Source organism: Indicator indicator, chromosome 3 (genome assembly GCF_027791375.1).
Source record: "Indicator indicator isolate 239-I01 chromosome 3, UM_Iind_1.1, whole genome shotgun sequence".
NCBI classification, from domain to species: domain Eukaryota; kingdom Metazoa; phylum Chordata; class Aves; order Piciformes; family Indicatoridae; genus Indicator; species Indicator indicator.
In genome coordinates this window covers 20,591,523-20,611,733 of record NC_072012.1, presented here as the reverse complement: position 1 = coordinate 20,611,733, position 20,211 = coordinate 20,591,523, and the positions used below count along the sequence as shown (strand labels likewise).

Here is a 20,211-nt window from a genome sequence, read left to right as displayed (position 1 = left end):
CTGGGCAGTCAACCTCAATGTAGCATCTACTGGGTTAGGCAAACAAGTATTTGTTAAAGCTGATTAAAAGCAGTTGCATAAACTATTTTGTCTCTCTTTTGCTACTTCACTCTAGCTGCTACTAGCTGGTGTCTGCTCAGCTCTGCTGATTTTGGCTGCATTCCTTGTTGTGGCTAAGTACTAGAAAGCTATACTAATTCCTTTCTCCTCTTCTTCTCTTTCCCTTGTACATGGAGAGGGAAGGAAGGGGGAGGGAGAAAGAAGCTGTTGGTAGCTCCCTAGCTTTGTCCAGAGGGGTCTTTGTATGGTTTATAAATTGTAAATATATATATATATATATCGTACATATTCATTGCATTTCGTATTTCTAGACTTTAGTTTGCTTGCAAATATAGCTTCCTTTGCTTCCAAAACCTTCTGAGATAGTCTGAGATTTATTTTGGGAGTAATTCTCCAAATTTATGATGGGGGGTAATTCCTAAACCCGTCACACTATCTCTCAAGTAAATATTCATGTTGATTCAAAACCTCCATAAAGAGACTACTCAATTCCATGTGTCAGATTCAGCAAAGTCTTCCTCTGAGCACAGGCACAGCCTACAGCTTATACTTTGCCTTTAGTTTCGTTTCTTATTTCTTCTCATCTTTCAGTGTACTTCTGTGTACAGACCTGTGTTCGGGTTTTCCTCAGCTTATTTCTCAGAAAGAAGTCAGGTGAATTTTAGTGTGGCAGCAGCAACTTTGCAGAATTACTCACTTATTTTTCAATAAAGGTGAAAAGTGATGAGGCATTACAGTTCAAAATATTAAACAGCTGTTGTGGAGTCGTCTTCTCTGAAGACTTTCCAAACCTTCCTGGGTATGTTCCTGTACTGCCTGCCCTAAGGTGATCCTGCTCTGGCAAAGGGGTTGGACTTGATCCCTGGAGGTCCCTTCCAACCCCTACCATTCCGTGATTCTGTGATTATCTTATAACTGGGTGGATCCGCTTGTGTAAGTACAACACTCACTACATTGTTTTAGAAAAACAAGCCACAATGAAACACATTGTAAGATTTTCCATATCATGGGCATGTTAGATCCAAATCATGTCAGCACAGGTCCTCTTCCCCAAGATTTCACACACACACACAAAAAAAAAACCAAACCAAACAAAACAAAATAACAAAAAAAAAAAACCCAAACCCAAACCCAAAACCCAAAGGAACAACCCTCAAAGAGGCTTCTTTCAATGTAAAAACTAGAACTATCCCATCCAACCTGCACACTAATTGCACAAACTGATAATTTTTAAGTTGAATTAGTAAGAAAGGGTTTTGGGGTTTGGATTTTTTTTTTTAACTTTAAGTGCTCTTTTAAAAGTTGAGTTGTTAACAGGAACTGGGAGCTATAAAATATAAAACCTTTTGCAAAAGAAATAGTTAAGTTCTCAGTTTTTCAAGGCTTTTGATTCATTTTGTATGGATTTTTTAGACTTTCTGGTCTTAGCATCTGCTTCAGTAAAGACTTTCTTTGGAGAGTTCAATATCATAGCTGCAGCACTATTGCTTGCCATTAATGGTTACACAAGAGCAGCTGTGCACAGCAAGTCCTTCATTTGAAGAGATACCATTTTATTTTATTAGAAATTGATTTTTAAAGCTCTTCCATTATTAAAATATCTAAGCAGGGAATACTCCAGTGGCTGAGTGAGACCTGCTTCACTGACATCTGGAAATAGGTTCAAGATGAAGGAGAAGAGATAATACTAAATCTCCTCTATCCAGGTTTTTAATTCAAGAATTTTAAGACTATATAGATAAAAATATTTTTCTGGATAATCAGTGCTGCTTTTCTTTATGTGTGAATTTTTGCTCTGAACACTTTGTAAGCCCTAATTACATAGGAATATCCTAGTATAATACTAGCATAAGCAACATAAAAAGATATTTTGCAATTAATTAAAAGTTCCTGTCACACGATGCTTACTTATTAAAGTAAGGTAAATACAAGGCAGAAATACAATAAAAAATGAAAAGAATGCAACAGTTCTGATGTCCGTACTCTTCAGCATGGATACTACAAGGTTCCTAAGAAGATTAAAACACCTGCTAATGTGTAAACAATGCTACAAATTTAAATATGAGTTAATGAATATAACAACACGCTAAATCTTTTTTAAAAAAAATGGTGTTACATGTATTCCTGGCTTGAATTCCTAACCTTCAGAGGATCACTGCAAAAGTCATCTCACTATACCTGTTTCTTTTATCTGCAAATTGAGGACAGTGACATTTTTATTAAACTAGAAGGTGTTCTCGGGTTTCAAATGAAGCTGTTTGATATGCTGTGTGGTATATATATGCCTTGCAGTATAGCATAAAATAATCTTTGGAGGGATGTTGGAGAACATGAAGGCTCCTAGAACAGTGTTGAACAATCTTGTGATACAGAAGAAACAAAGCAGTGTCCAGTGCTATGCATTGGGAAGGGCTGAGTACTGAGTTAAGTTCTGGGCACCTCAATACAAGGGGGACATTGAGGCACTGGAGTGGGTGCAAAGAATGACTGAGCTGGTGAAGGGCCTAGAGAATGAGCCTGATGAGGAGCATCTGAGGGAACTGGGACAGTTTAGCGTAAGGAAGAGGAGGCTGAGGAGAGACTTTATTGCCCTCTACAACTACCTTAAAGGACAATAGGGAGAGGTAGGTGCTGGTCTCTTCTCACAGGCAATTAGTTAATTAATGTGATAGAACTTAACTCAGTACTCAGCCCTTCCCAATGCATAGCACTGGACACTGCTTTGTTTCTTCTATATCACAAGATTGTTCAACACTGTTCTAGAAGCCTTCAAAGCATCAAACTACAACTGAGGATGTTTAGGCCAGTCATAGGAAACATTTTTTGGCTGAAAGAGTGGTCAAGCATTGGAGCAGGCTGCCCAGGGAGGTAGTTGAGTCACCATCCCTGGATGGCATGTCATGCTGAGAAAGTTTCACTTTAATTTCCCACATTCCCAAATGACAAGGGAGGATCTGAAGCACCTGGGAACAGGTTAGCATTTCTTTTTCAGTTTTATTATGAATCACCTCAATGTTTTGGACCAAGTGTGGCACATTCCCACCTTCAGCACACTGCAAACTACATACTGTCACACTGATTCTAAGTTCAACATCCCATCAAAAGAGATGTTGAATCTATTCTTGTGTCATCATGTTACTGTTACTGCTATGAAAAACCCAATAACTGGAACCTGAAACTAGCCATATTACCCTTTCCAGTCTTTGACAAATAAAATTTAGTACCGCTCCCAGAGATCTGAGTTGCAGTACCTGATAAAACATGTTTTTTATTAAACATTCACTTAAAAAAGAGTTTTCATCTGAGTAATCCATTGCAGACGAACTTTATTAAGTGTATTTATGGCCTTAACTAGAAAGCCTCTTATATCATATTTATCTACAGATTAATGTCTACTGTCTGCAGTCAAAACAAAAAATTCATCCTCTGCTAAGGATCTTACTCTTACCAAAAAAAAAAAAAAAAAGGTAAACAGAAAGGTGATATTTGACAAAAGGCACAAAAATACAAAGTGGTTTTAAAATTTGTTTAATTAGCAATTGCTCCAGTGAAAATAATATGCTTCCCATTGCAGTATTTTAATGAAACATTGATTAACAATTCTAATCCCCATTACCTCTATAATTAAGAAGGATTCAAGATTAAAAGAGGAACTAGTTGGCTTGTACCTGTACTTCCAAGTAACCTGCCAAAAAATTGGTATTAGATTGTTGTTCCAGAAAGCTGCTTTCTAAAATCAAGCAGTAAAAATAGCTGGGTAGATGCTTCACAAAATATAAGTAACTTGCTATCTGTCAAACCATATTAAACTACTTTAATTAAATTATTTTTCTGTGTAACAGATTTGTCCCCTGTTCACTGGTTAATTATAAATGAAATCTGCAGTCTGATCTATATTAAAGTATCTTTCTGTCTACATGGAATAATAAACAAAACATGTCCACAGGGAATGGATTCAAGATTTAAAAAATAAAAAAGTTTAATTTTTCAACCTCCTGTCACTACAAAAATAATCTCTTTGAAAATAATATTATAAAAATAGCCCAAAACTAGATGTACATTAGAGGTTCTAGGTGGCCCTGCTTGAGCAGAAAGGCTGATCTGGGTGACTACCAGAGGTTCCTTCCTACCACAATCATTTTGTGCTTCTGTGATTATTGACACGTATTTTTACCTTTTAAAAAGGCACCAGATATTCTGCATTAGATAGACCTTTACATACATCCTGCCAGAATATTAATTTCATTCATTTCATGAACTGCCATGTATCTCAACCTAGCTTATAGTCAGAAGGAAGCTGTCTTGTCCTCTCAACAGAGACAAGGGAACACAAATGTACTAAAGAGGCAGACAAAGCACAGCTGAAAATTATATAAAATTATATATGGTGATAAAGAAGTGTACAACAGTACCAAAAAATAGAATATATGTAGGAAACAGTGGGATGCGTGTAACACAAAAATCATCTTATATTTTACACATACCTTCCACTCATAAGATTGCTAATAGAAAGATCCCTTCATGCTGCTGGTTACTATGGTGACAAGGACAGCCTTAGAGCTTGCTTAGCACAGAAGTGATGTACCATCTAGCCCATTACTCAAGACAGTGGGATACTATCTATTAAACACAGTCATTCAAAAAACCTGTGACTGAAGACACCCTCTATAGCTTAGAGATACCAAAGCAGAATTTTTCTAAGGGAGGAAAGACTGAGTGGATATATTTCACAGAATAATGATCAGACTTATCCATGCATTTTTATTTTGGGTTTTGATCATTCCAAAGTCTTTCACAAATATTATCACTATGAAGTTCATGACTCTGATGCAGGCTTACCTAAGGTAAATATAATGAGACAATATTTTACATGTGAAAAGCATCCATTCTAGTATATGAAATGTGATTTCATTTTTTTGAAAAAATGTTTTTGTCAGCAAACAGAGACAGAGAGCTTACAAAAAGCGAAACATGGACAACCTTGCATAAGACCTATTCTAAAAATCTAGAATCCAAATCTAAACCTGATTTGAGCTATAATGGGAAGGAGAGGGCGCACAGAACAATGCACATACAACTTAAAGGTCTGTCAGGACTGTTCCAGGTTGCTGTGTATGTGTATAGAATTCAAGAATTGAAGAATTACCCAGGACTTTATGAAATTAAGTTCTGACAGGACTGTCCATCTAGTAAAGACTTAGGCACTTAGCTATGGAAAAAGCAAGAGGTGTGAGGATCTGACTGTTAACAGTACATTGTAATTTATGTTTACATGGAATATAGAGAAGCAATATAACCACCTGCAAACTAGGGAAAACACACAGCTCCTATTTTACAGAGGTCCTCTAAGGGAAGAAAAAAAAAAAGATTCTGAAGTTTCTGTGTTGTGCTGGTAAAAAATTGTCTAGACAGGTTAGCAAGATATAAGAATATATATTTCAATATGAGATATGAGATTTCAATATGAGATAATCTTACACTTGAAATGAATTTCCTAGAGTTTGGCACAGAGATGCATTTAAGACACATTTCTTTGTCAGCACTTGGAAAATATCCCTCTACAGTAAGTGGTGACAAATGGTGATTCCAAACACAGCACTAATATATCCCAAAAGCATTGAAATAGAAGACTTGGAAATAAAACAAATATGAAATTAGCGTTTTCAATATTATTTTTACTGCAACAGCTAACTGTATTTATTTCATGAGCATCTAACATGACAAAACAAACAGGATTCAAGAGCTATGAAATATTCTTCCTGTGAAGTAGCCTAAGGCAATTTCAGAATAACCTCCTTCACCTTCAGAAACACAAGCAATCTCATATAAACAGAAATAAAGGATTTCAAAGTTGTGGGTAAGAGACAAGACATTGTACACAACTGTCTTGTGTGTAGTGGACACATTATTGTGGCACTGATAACAACAACAGCAGCAGCACAGGCAGTCTTTCCACTAGCCTGTGTACATCAGCAATCAAATTAAGGCTATTGAAGGGCTAAATTCAGTAAAATATACATCTATTTAAATTATTTAATTAGTGTGATCCAGTAATGGGACTCTTTGACAGCTGGAAGACATGCTGGTTGAGATAATCAAGTTACATTCATTGACCTTAGCTTCAAGAGCAAACACAATAATTGCCAGAGATTGTGGATTCTAACACAGCATAGTGCAATCATATTTTTACTTACTTTAACTATAATGATACCTGTATAGTCACTGACTAGACAGGTAAAAACACCAAACTGGCAAATATTCAAAAAACAAAATGTAACCCTTCATCTTTTCAAAGGACATCTTCTTCTGTTCATCTTACTATAAAAGTACCATTTCTGTATTTCACTCCCAGTTTCCTCCCCCTCATGCCAGCTTTCTGGCAGTATTATCACAATTCTTGGGTTACTTTTGAAAATGTATGCTGCTTTATAGCTTGTAAATAGATTTTAAGGCAATATGTGGCATAAGACAGTTCTTTAAGAGACTTCACTTACCTGGGTAATACCTAGCGAGGCCAGTTGCGCTACCAAAAACCTGCCATAATAAAGTGGGGTCTTCTTCTCTGTTCCGCTTGAACACATCATCCAAGGCTGCAGTCCAGTTGAGTTCATTTAACACAATTGTTGCTATAAAAGACATAAAATATTTGGTATTAAAAATCTACATCCTAACATAAGCAGCAATGACTACAAAAAGGAAACTGAACTACTTCAGAAAGTAATAACATTTCATTTAACTAATCCACAAAGTGGACTTAAAGAAACACACTCTTCATTCTTTCTTCATTCCCCATGCTCCCTTCTTCCCACTGCATTATGTTTATGCAATTTCCTACAAATACTTTTTTTTTTTCTGAGATATCACTCTAGCTACAATTTCCAGTTAAAGAAAAACTAAACACAACCTTGTAAAGTTCATGTTTACTAATTGCAGCATGCTACAATAATAACCAACTAGAATGACATCCACAAAAGTAGGTCTACATCCCTTAGAAAGTTAACAAAAATGTCACTTTGCTCTGGTAAGACCTCAGCTGGAGTACACTGTCCAGCTCTGGAGCCTTCAACACAGGAAGGACATGGACCTGATTGAGCGAGTCAAGAGGAGAGCCACAAAAATAATCAGGGGGCTGGAACACCTCTGCTACGAGGACAGGCTGAGCAAGCTGGGGTTGTTCTGCCTGGAGAAGAGAAGGCTCCAGGGAGACCTAATAGTGGCATTCTAGGGGGCTACAAGAAGACTGAAAAAAGACTGTTTCTGAAGGCCTGTAGTGAAAAGATGAGGGGCACTGGTCTGAAATTAGAGAAGAGGAGATTTAGTCTGGATGTTTAGGAACAAGTTCTTTAACATGAAGGTGCACATGGGAAATTTCTCTTGCAAATGAGCAAGTCAGGCTGAAATAAAACCAGTTCACATTTAAGGCACCTGAGTAGCATCACAGTACAACATTTGGTATACAAGTCAAAGTTCTTGTCCTCTGCTATCATGGAAAAAATAAAAATAAGGACAGATTGAAAGTTAACATTTGACAGCCCATTTCCATAGTGAGGTTGTTAACAGGTACTAGAGAAATGAAATCACAACATTAAATTTTATAGCCTTGTTTGTAAAGGTTAAGGAGAAAATTGCTAGACCATGTGTTTTGCAGAAAGGTTTGTCTGATTTTCTTTTCAAGGTAATTTTAACATAATATTGCTATCACAAAAATATTAGATTACATTTGCAGCTCTTGAGATTCCCTGTAAACAGTAAGCTTGAACTATATACCTGTCTCTTTGCAAGAAGGTAAGTACATATATGTATGCATTTATGTATGTATTAAACATACATATATATATATGCTTAATTCAGAAAAAATAATAATTCCCTGAGGCATCATGAAAAATAAGTTAACATTTTAGGATGGTTACTGTTCAATTACCTGGTTTAGATCCTGTTGGACCTACTGGGTAATTAAGAATTATGTACAGACTTTCAAAATTTTACTTTGCTTCACATCTTACCCCACAAAACCATTAGAAACTCTGTCATTACTTAGGTAATAACTTTTTCTCACTGTAATTTTTTTTCCTGTTACCATTTCTACATCTGATGTAGAGAGTACTTGGCCCAGTGGAAGCCTATGCCAGTGGTTCCTGGTGGCATTCAGAGCACAAGGGAGACAACAAAGCATTTAGATTTCAGAGTCCTCTATGAATTCCTAAGTCTCAGAACAATATAAACCAATACATTTCTTTGGCCTTGTGACCTGACTTAAAAGTGCTGCAGCCTGTCTCCAAATTTGTCAGTGACTTTACCAGCCTGGTCAGAGCACTGCTACTCCTAGTCAGAAAAGTATTTAATCAGGAAAATAATATTTTATTGCTAAGCATGTTCATAAATGCTTTTCTAAATCAGTGACTGTGCACCTCCTGAAAATCATCCTCATCACATATAAAATGTGATACAAATTTCTAAAGAGAGGATTTCCTTCAGACTGTAAGCTATGAATAAATAATAAGTAATGAATAAACTATCTTAATGAAGATATATTAAACTACTGACTATACATGTACAAGTGCTGTTGCAAAGAGTGCCTGTGTAACATCACTCTCTAAGAGCAATATATATATGAATTGATATTTTTACACACAACTCTGCATGTACACAGTCATATATAAAAATATATATTTAAAATACATGCATATACTAAGAAAGGAGAAACTAAGAAGATCATCTACAGATAGTAAATTAACTAAGTATTGAAATACTGAATGGACCTGATAATTTCAGCCTTTTATTAGACTTGCTGAGATTAGGCTATAAAGCAAGTAATAGAGCTCGTTAGATCTTATTTGCAATATTTATGGAGAAGTAATGCTTTATAGTTAAAGTCAATAAATCTTATTTGTGTCCCACTTTCTCTTTCCTCCTCCTCTATAATTTTCTCCCAAAGACAAATACAACACTCTAAAAAATCCAAAAATCTGCAGCAAGGAAAAAAACAAAACAAAAAACCCAAACCAAACCAACCAAAAAAACCCAAACAAACAAACAAAAAAAAACCCCAAACCAACTTGACACATGAAGCTGGAATTAAAAAAATAAACTATATGGAATTCAAGATCAACAACGAGAATAGAACATCCTAAGAGAAGCAAAACAATCTGGGAAAAGGCTGCTAACAGCATGTAACATCTCTTCTGAGATGCTGAAAAACATATCTTTCTGCACTCCAGAAATTCATAGATAAGTGCCTGAGCCTCATTTCAGAAATAAACTTTAATAGCACACGTGAGGTTACATATCTATCACCTTACTCTTAATTCACTTTCTCACCATGACAACAACAATTTGCTCTTGGAACAGACACGCAGCCATTATGTGTTGAGACTGATGAGTAAAGAGCTTATTGGACAGTCATTAAAATTGTTCCTGGAGCAATCTGCTATTTGTAATTCAGATATTCATTCAGGATGTTTTGGTTGGTTGGTTGGTTGGTTGTTTTTTGTTTGTTTGTTTGGTTGGTTTTTATCTGCAAGTATACTTGAAATAGAAAGAACCCATATTTGTGTGAACTAATCCAGTAACTGATAAAGAAGTAAAAAGATGAAGGGAATTTTTGCTTGAATCATTTATTTTTCCAAGTGTTTTTCCATAGCTTATATTACTCTTTTCTTTCTGCTAAAGAATACACCCTGGACTTCAAAAGGCAAACTAAATCAATCCCTTACTTGCTTTTGTTTTCCTTTTTTTTAAATACAGTACCTCTGGTAACAGGTAATTTCAAACCAATATCTCTAGATCCAGGTTTAAAGCTTACAGCAACCAAAGAAAAGCAATCAAAAAATGAACATAAGCAGCAATAAAGCTATTCTTCAAATGGTTCAGACTGAAATATCATGATTTTCAATTTGCAAATAAAAATCAATTCAGTTTTGCCATCACTAGCTCATAGTAGAGCCCATGCCACCTGTCAGAACAAGACATGGATTTACACTGCCGTCCTGAATACAGTGAGAATTTAATTTTTTGTTGTTGTTGTTGTTATTAAGCAAATGCACTATATTAAAATAAAAACTTGAGATATTATAGCTACATCTGTTGAGGTGCTGTACATCTTAAACCTTTCCCTTTGAGTTAACTTCAGTACAGGAAAAAGCTTTGGAGTGATAATTGGCAGAAAATCTAGTTGGCAACAACTCCAATAAACTTATTTCCAATTCTGCTAAAAAGAAATCTTTGAAGATTACTACTTCACAGTAGTAATCTACTTCAGCTACCACCTTTCACTTGATATGGGCAAGATGGGAAAAAAAAAATCATCATACAATAGGAAACGTTATTCTTTCTGGCTAATTCCACTGAACTCCATCCATCTTTTCCTTTCCTCCTCTCCTTATTCCTTATGACACAAGGTTTAGGGGCCTTTGCAAGGAATGACTTCAATTTCCCGCTGCAAACACAATGAATAAAAAATAGAGAGCGCTACCATGCTCTCTTTAGAAGAGCTGGAACACACTTATGATTTATTCAATATATAGGCCCTGGCCTGCACACAACACAGAGTGCAACTTTATTTGAAAAGCCTGAGAGCTATTTACTGTATCTGAAAATATGTGAGCTGCTGCTCCCTGGTGTGGCAGCTACATGTACACTGGGGAGAACAGAAGGGAGCTCCTCAGCAGCTCATTAATCTTCTTTCACTGTTTGGAATATATTACACTTCCATATCCTCTTTAATGAAGTTGACTCATTGATTTCTTTAAAGATAACAATGACTAATTATTGTTATGAATGAAATAGATATTTGCAATCAAATATTACACTATTTAAAAGCATGCACATAAGGAACAATACATTTTCAAGTGCATATTTTTTGTCTATGTGTGCAGACTCAGAGGCTTCCATCTGTAGCCATGCTAGCCAGATATTACAGGTACTCTACTGAGGGTGTAAACCAGTCTTTTTCAAGATTACATTCCTTCCATTTTACATTATATCATTGTCATTGGAAAGTTGTATTCCCATTTCATTTTACATTGGACTAAGTAGAAAGAGTCTTTTTGATTATAAAGTAATTGTAGTTAGATATTTGTGCTGGCTTATATAGATGTGTATATACATGCACACACATACTTTTTTTTCCTCCATAATTCCCAAATACAGTAATTCAAAGAACTATTCTGTTAATAACTTTCACTTCAACCCTTCAAATTCAGATGAATGTTTTAAGCCATCTACTTCTCTCACACAAAGTTCAGCATGAGCAAGAGGCCAAGGCAACAGAAGGATTATAGTGACTCCAAACTGAACACTGTCTCCAAGGTAACTGGTCCTAGAAGTGGAATAAAAAATTTGAATTTTGATACTTAGGTTTTACATAGAAAACTGCAGGAAAGTGTCCAACGCAAAACAGTTATACAAAATCCCCCTAATTTCACAGATGATTAGAAATCACTTAAAAGCGAGTACTGGAAAATTCTGAGAGCCAGGGAAGCTGGGGAGTGTTCTACTCAGCCTCTCTATAGAGGTTAAGTAAATAAACCTGAGCACGTTGTGACATAACTACATGGACTTCAGCGTGTATCTGCATGATTTAAATATATTTTGCATGCATAGTCCAAGGTGTTAATCAAATTTATCAGATTTTTATTAACTGAATGTATTACATTAGTTGTAAACATTGTATTAACTGTATTTAGCTTGAAAACATCCACCAGCTAGTTTGAAACTGTTCTGTTTATTCATTTATTTAGCTACATATTTTGAAAAGTAAAGAATTACAGATGGGGAAAAAACACTACAAACAGAATAGATTCTGTTCATTTTTATCAAAACAAGGATTTATGAATGCAAAGGAAATGCATCCTTTTCATTAAAAACACAGGGGGAAAAGAAAATATAAGTCTTAAAATTTAACATACAATAACTGTTATATAGTGGTTTTTCCAGCTGGATAGGTCATTACTGTAAGTAATGTTCTGCTGGATCTTGCACATATAAATCAGTTACAGAATCTTGCTTTGAAAGTAGCATTTGTATTTGGAACAGTTACTGGATAATCAGAACTATTTGGGTAATATGCATTTAGTGGTGCATAAAAAGCATTAAAACACAATTTTTAGCATATGGAACAATAATGAGATAATTTCAGATTCTATGATTGCTGAAAGAAAATTTACAGAGTAGAAATTTCACACTCTTAATTAAAAGCATAAATGATTAAATGTCATGTACTTCTTTAAATGAACAACTGCTCTACTCCCCATTAAATATCTGACATTATGTCCCAGACACTTCTACCAATAATTCTCAGAAGCCACTGGATTCTAGAGTAGTATTGTGCCTGTGTCAAATCAAGTACATTAATTGGCAGTGCCATACCCTATATGCTGACTGTCTTAGCTGCAACACGCTGATAGATAGATGGGCACAGTAAAAGCTCGTTAAAAGAAACACCCAGGAGAAAGAAATAAGAATAAAAATGTCAAGAAAGGAAGATGGAATTAAGCTTCTCTTATAGCTCAATTAAAAAGAGTTACTACAAAGCAGTCTCATAGATTCTTCAATACACAGTCATAATTTCTTAGCAAGTTATTTATCTCTTTAAAACATAAAAGACATCCATATTTCACATTGCAACCAATTGCACATCACAGTATTTGTGGATGTTACAAGCTGGGAATGAGTGTTGTTTTCTGCCTTGTTTCCTCCAATATCAAAATACAACAGCACATATTCTAGAATGGAGTAATACCCTCTCTAAGCAACCACACAGCATTGTAGGATTTTTCTCAGAAGATGCTTAGAATTAAAAAAAAATCTGAAAGATTCTGTTGATTAGAGTTATTCCAGAGGACTTTCAGATTTTGTTGATCTATGCACAGTGCAGAAACCTAAGTACAATGGAAAACAGAATGAATTTATTGATATAATTACAGCAACACCTGACATTTCACTATTTCTTATTTGTTTTCACATTTGACTTCAAGTAAGCCCTCTAATTGGAATAGATTCCTTCTTTAAGACACCCAACAGATTAAGTATTATTTTAAAATTAACGGGTTGCATTTTTATGGAAATATCAATGATTAAATATCAACAAAACACCCACTTAGAAAGAAATAATGACTACATTACACAGATTAACTCTGGTTTTCCTCTGCTTTGCTCTAAGATTTTTTTTTCTTTTGTTAGCATTTCAAAGGATATCATAGTGACACTCAAACTAGCTATAGAGATATGCTTGATCTTTAATGAAGACTTTTCTCTATTGAAAAAATAAAATAAAATTAGGTGCTAACAAAAACAATCAAAAGACTGGAAATGCTTTTCTGGAATAACTTCTTAAACTTCAATAACTTTTCAGTCACTAGAGCATATTAAAATTTCAGTAAGTCTTAAATGGTAGCTGGGTTAAGTGAGAAGGAAAGCAGCTTAAAACAGACTAACTGAGGCAAAAATGTTTTAGCTCCTACCTCCTGTTTTCTGCAACTTTTCAACTATTTTGGCAATTCCCATTAAAATTTATATTAGTTGTAACCTCAAAACTCAATTAATTTGGAAATGGATACCATCAAATGTTCATTTTATGTAGATCACCTATCAATAATTCTTTACGATCTTTCTTACAACATGTATATTAGCCATCAACAATAATTCCTTTTATTCTCTCTCCAGCCATGGTAAATTGGAAAGCACAAAGATCTCTAGCAACAATAGAGATATACTAATACCAGAAAATAAAGGTTTGTTGACACACAATGTCATAATCTATGTTCATTTTGTCTGTTATGCCAAAAGAATTAATTGCAAGTGGGCAAAATGCTGAAAACAGCCACCAAGATATCTGGTAAAGAACAGAAAATCTGTCTTCTGGAAGGAGACAGTCTGAGTAATACAAGCTAGAAAAAATGAGACAGAGTCATAAAACAAATACAGTGGACATTCTCCACTAGAGCAGGATGCTCAGAGCCTTGGTGAGCCTTGCCTTAAATCCAGGGATGGGACCTCAACTAACAATTTGGGCAACCTATTCCAGTGTTCCAGCACCATCATGCTAAAGAACTTGTACCTAACATCCAGTCTCAATCTAAATCTAGTCTTCTCTAATTTCAACCCATTGCCCCTCATCCTATCACTGCTGGCCTTTGGAAACAGTCCCTCTCCAGCCTTCTCATAGACCCCCTTCAGGTACTGGAAGGCTGCTATTAGGTCTTCCCAGAGCCTTTTCTTCAGGCTGAGCAAGCCCATCTTCCTCATATCAGAGGAAGATGGTGTTCCAGCCCCTTGATTGTTTTCATGGCCCTTCTCTGGACCTGCTCCATCAGGTCCATGTCCTTCTGAAGCTTGAGAGCTTCAGAGCTGGATGCAGTACTGCACATAAGTTCTCACCAGAGCAAATTGGCAGCATCACCTCTCTTGATCTGCTAGATGTGCTTCTTTTGATGCAGCACAGGATGTGATTGGCCTTATATATGCATAAGGATGGCACTGGCAGAATAACAATTGCATATAAAGTACTTCAGAAAAAAAAAAAACAGAGCAGGCAATTAGGAGGTGTCTTTTAGGGTAGAAAGTCTTTTTTTTAGGAGACACAAGCAAGGAGCCCAAATCTCTTCAGCTGGAACTTGATCTGCTGATCAAAGGAATGACACAGACTATCTAGATTAAGAATTGGATTTGTCAAGCAAAAATGTGCCCTATTCTGATTTATCAACCAGTGTTACAAACAAAGAAAAGGTTCATTTAGAAGCTTAATTGTAGTAACCACAAACACTGCAGTTTTGTATGGACATGGCAACAGAGAAATTGTAAGTAAAAGCTCTTTTCCTACTAATTTTTAATTCATGAATATTAAATGTTTGCAAATAAACTCTGAATAATTTGTTACTACATCGATGTATACATGTCTACATAATAACATACATATGTATGTTCCATATATATTTTAAAAATATATTTAATAATAATTATATATATTCTAAAAAAATCTATGTATTAAATAGATTATCTATGGAGAATGTGCATATATATCACAGACAACATTTTTTCTGAGGTTTAGGGCATTTTAATACATATTAAAGTAATAAAGTGGATTTGGCTAATGGATTCTAATGTAATCCCCATATAAATGAAATATTAATGAATAGCAGGTTGGTTTAATCTACCTAAATGTATCTCTGGCAACAGAAATCCAAGACACATCAAGTGTGAGGGGAATAAAATGCACAAGTAGAAACGTGAGCAAAATGATGATGAGGCAAGGTCTGTTTCATTACCTGAGCTGGTACAGATGGAACAGCTCCTGCTCCTTGTCAATATTCTAACCATCTTATGGATGAGGTTTGCTGACTGAAAATAATGAAGTTATCACAACTTTCCTTTTTGTTGTTTTTGATGGTGGTGGTTTTGGCCAAAGGTTGTGCCACAAAAGAAGAGGTCCCCTCACTCCAACTTATGAAACACCTGTCCCATGTGTAACTGCCTTATGCCTTCTCAAAACCAGAACATAAAACTAAAACAGAAATTCTCATTCTTTGTCCTGGTATCATCACAGGTATTATATCTCAACTGTTAATTAAGCTTGGTTTCATGTTTTTTTCAAGGTTATGTGGAGGGAATATAAATAAAACTCTTATCTTTTAAATAGCAATGGCTATAGGGTACTAGAAAGGTGAAAGTTCAAAGCTTTCTGCCTGCACAAACAGAGGTTCGCCTTCTCTCTCAAGACACTGCTATTTCTTGCTCTAAACAAAGTCTTCACCTGTACCTTTACAAGGGGAAGAATATTTTTATTTCCTCTATAGTACTCAGTCAATGAGGAACAACACAGACTCCTGTTCCTGTTCTTCCAAGATGCTATGCTGCATTCCACTCTTGGGAGTGAATCCTGGTCTCCCTGCAGTTAATGACTAAATTTCCATTCTGCACAGGGAATTGATTTCATCCTTCATCTTCAGAAAGCTTTAACTATACAGTGTTCAGCTGCTTTCTCTGAATGTAGTATTTTGTCAGTCACAATAAGCAGATCACGGAATTAGGAGCCAAGACTTATTACTTTAGATATTTTATGCAAATGAGAGGAAAAAAAATCATCCTTGCAAATCACTTCACAAGACTCCAAATGCCTTTGAAATAATAAAAGAATCAAAAGGATCTTTGGGAATGCAGAAAAAATTAAGCTGCTTTGGGTTTTTTTTGTCTGCTTTTCACGTCATGAGTACTCAATTTTCTCTATGAACTGTTTTATTCACTTGGTATAGCAGTTCTTCATTCTACAACATACAAACAGAAACACATTTTTATAATCATGTGCTTGCTGAAGATCTCCTTGTCTTTAAATTACTTTGTGATTATGTAAAACCATAGGAAGAATCAGTAATATTGCAGAAAACCACTGGAATGGGATGAAGAAAGAAATCTTACTGCCCTATTATTTAAGATATCTTATTGCCTCATATATACCTACCCTAATGCTTTAAACTGTGCTTTTAGCTGCTTTATTTTCCTAGATTTAACTAAGGGCCACAATACTTCTGCAATGAATAAGTATTGTATAAATAGAGCTTTTAAAATTAGAGAAATTGCTGAGTTTGAGGATTTCTAAGGGCTTCAATATAGATCATTCTCAAAACTAGAAGAGACAAATATATTAAAGAAATACAGAAACAGATGGAACAACTGCTGTGGAGTGAAAAAAAAAATGCATAAGGAACCAAATTGGTTAAGAATACATTAAAAACATCTCTGAAGTCATACAGGATGCTAAACAACTACTTTTGACTACAAACAGCGATCAAGGATTGAGAGTAATGTATTTTCCTAGGATAACGAGGAGCATATAAAATTATGAATCTGGATTTTAAATAAAGTTTTAAGATGCGAAATACAACATTAAGATATAATGAAATACAACATTCACCCCTATTACATGCACTTCTACACATATTTAGCTTTCATATTTTATAAATTAAATAAGGAAAACCTGAATGTCAGGAGCTTAGCACAGCTAAATTCTATTGTGCTCTGGGTGTGGTTTTTTTAGCATATCATGTTTTAAAAAATGACTGTATGAAGCAATAGAACACTTATAGATTAATGCAAAAGACCTTTAAGATCATCGAGTCCAACCATAACCCAATTACCATGACCACTAAACTATATCCTGAAGCACCATGGCTACACACTTCGTGAACACCCCCAGGGTTGGTGACCGTACCACCTCCCTGGACAGCCTATTCCAATGCCTCACCACTCTCTCAGTAAAGAAGCTTTTCCTAATGCCCAATCTAAACCTCCCCTGGCACAACTTAAACTCATTTCTCGTCATCCTATTGCTGGGTACTTGGGAGAGATGACCAACACCAGCCTCACTCCAACCTCCTTCCAAGGGAGTTGCAGAGAGCAGTAGAATCTCCCCTTAGCTGTCTCTTCTCCAGACTAAACAATCCCAGCTCCTTCCGCTGCTCCTTATATGCCATGCCCTCCAAACATCTCACCAGCCTTGTTGCTCTTCTCTGGACATGCTCCAAGATCTCAATGTCTTTCTAGGCACTTGAGCACAGCACTCAAACTGTGGCCTCACCAGGGCTGAGTAGAGGGGCACAATCACTTCCCTATCATTAATGAGAAACTCATTACTTTCCTTTTGTAATGGCATCCTGGTTTCCGTGGTCTCACCTTTACCAGCCAGCAGCGATGTACAACGGAAGCAGGTTTGTATATGCTGGAGATGAGATATTTATATTATACAGCATTTGGAAATTTCATTTTTTGCTACATCTGTTCTGTGCTGTAGCCTGAATGCCCATTAACAGTTGATGTGGGCCAAGTGCACTGCGAAAGGGCACCTTCTGGTTTAGCTGCATCAGGAGGGAATCCAGCTGCCACTCTCAGGGAAGGATCAACAATGTCAAATACAGTAACTTGGGCCAAACAGCCTTAACTTCAACAGGCATTTCTTATCTGAACAGAAATACTAACTTAGAGACAGCTCTCATGAAACAATAATGAAGGGTCAAAGAGATTAGATAGTGAGTGAAAAATCACAGAATCACAGAATCAACCAGGTTGGAAGAGACCTCCAAAATCAACATTTAAAGAAACATTGTAGGACTAACCAAAGACAATTTTTTTTTTTTCATATAAAATGGGAATTCAGGTGTATGACCTGGAAGTAATCATTGGATATCTCTTCCTTGTCCCCTTTCTTAACAGTTTATGCCACAGCAAAATATAAAATACTGTCAAAGGCATTCAGTTCGTGCATACAAGGTGCCAAAAAAGCAGACAAGCTATCCATCAGAAGACCATCCCCTAAGGCAAGGCAATGGAAAAGAGAAATGCTGTAGCTATGTAATTTGTAATGATTAATTAGTTGTTTATTAATGTATTATGATTTCATTTTGCTAAGTACAATCTAATCACATAAGCAGGAATCTTTAATGCCTTGGAAATTTTAAAATGAGAATTAAGACCTAATGTAAGACAAACACGAGCAGTAGCAGCAGAGCAATAGGGGCTGTTGAAGAGCTCTGCCATACTCTTCAATTACCTATTGTCCTCCTGCTCAACATGCATCTGCCTCTGACCTCTCATTCCCTGCAACCTGTAACAGAGAAGTCAGACCAAATAAAGGAATAATTTATATATGGAAGGGAATTTTAATGACTATAAACTGAAGAAGTAAAGGAAAAGTGGTGCAAGAACCCACTTGATGTAGAAATGGAGATATGTTAATGACAAAATAACTGAAATTGTGTTCTGTACAGGCATATAATGAGATACTAAAAACTGCTGAGAAGTTGGCCATGAGCCAGCAGTGTGCACTTGTAGCCCAGAATGCCAACAACATCCTGGGCTGAATCAAAAAAAAAACATGGCCAGCAGATCAAGGGAGGTGACTCTGCCACTTTGCTCTGCTCTGGTAAGACCTTCCCTGAAGGTCCATCCAGCTCTGGAGCCCTCAACACAGGAAGGACATGGACCTGATGGAACAGGTCCATAGAAGGGCCAGAAAAAATGATCAGAGGGCTGGAACACCTCTGCTACAAGGACAGGCTGAGGGAGCTGAGATTGTTCAGCCTGGAGAAGGCTCTGGGGAGACCTAATAACAGCCTTCCAGTACCTGAAGGGGGCCTACAAGAAGACTGCAGAGGGACTGTTTGCAAAGGCCTGCAGTGATAGGATGAGGGGTAATGGTTTGAAAGTAAGGAGAGATTTAGACTGGATGTTAGAAACCAGTTCTTGACCATATGGGTGGTGTAACACTGGACCACGAGGGTGGTGGAACATTGGAATAGATTGAGGAGGGAGACAGTTGAGGATCCATTCCTGCAGATATTCAAGGTGAGGCTCAACAAGGCACTGAGCAACCTAGTGGAGGATGTCCCTGATCACTGCATGAGGTCCCTTCCAATACAAACTATTCTATGATTCTAGTTTTACACGTACGTCAGGTGATCCTAAGGTTTAAAACACAAGTAACACGCACACCACTAAATATCAGCACCATATTTCTGAGTTAAAAATTAGGTGAAATATAGAGATGCAGTTGATACACATAAACATATATTACTGATACTTTGCATAAAAATAACAGTTTTTTTATTCAGGATTAAACTCTCAGAAGTATTACTGTACTCCAATGAGCTTGGGAAGCTTTAACTGCTCAAGATCAATATTAATTTTAGAAAGAACAGATTCGTAGTTTAGTTCTAGAATGTGTGTTCAAATACAAGAAGATTAAAATAATGATAGTTACATGTTAAAATATATTTCAGTGATTTTTAAAAATTCTTGAATTTCAAAAAACATACCCAGAAAAAACCACATTGATTTGCAGAAGAAAACTGCTCTTTGTTCCAGTATTAACCTAGGATTCACAGAGGAGGGAAAAATTGTCACATCTGAATATAAACCATATAATTTCTTTGCAATAATTTTAGAGTATATATATAATTGTATAAATATATGACTATATATGTACACACATACACACATACACACCTATACTTCTAACATATATACACATACAGCACATATACGTAAAAGCAGTGAATAATCAGTCCAATCTATAGTTAAGACAAAAAACACAGTTCTCAGAGAGGAGTAAGAGAAATTGAGATGAATCCTCAGGGTGTATATTACTTCAGTCCTACTCTAGGC

General features: G+C 36.0%; 1 protein-coding gene across 3 annotated transcripts in view; it reads right to left on the bottom strand.

Moving 5' to 3' along the window:
* CACNA2D1 (calcium voltage-gated channel auxiliary subunit alpha2delta 1) overlaps nt 1-20,211 on the bottom strand; it is a 354,317-nt gene that overhangs the window by 102,998 nt on the left and 231,108 nt on the right. For all 3 annotated transcript variants that reach the window (XM_054399510.1, XM_054399509.1, XM_054399508.1), the window contains exon 7: nt 6,555-6,686. In XM_054399510.1, the coding sequence (XP_054255485.1) occupies nt 6,555-6,686 (132 nt within the window). The remainder of the gene's footprint in view (nt 1-6,554; nt 6,687-20,211) is intronic.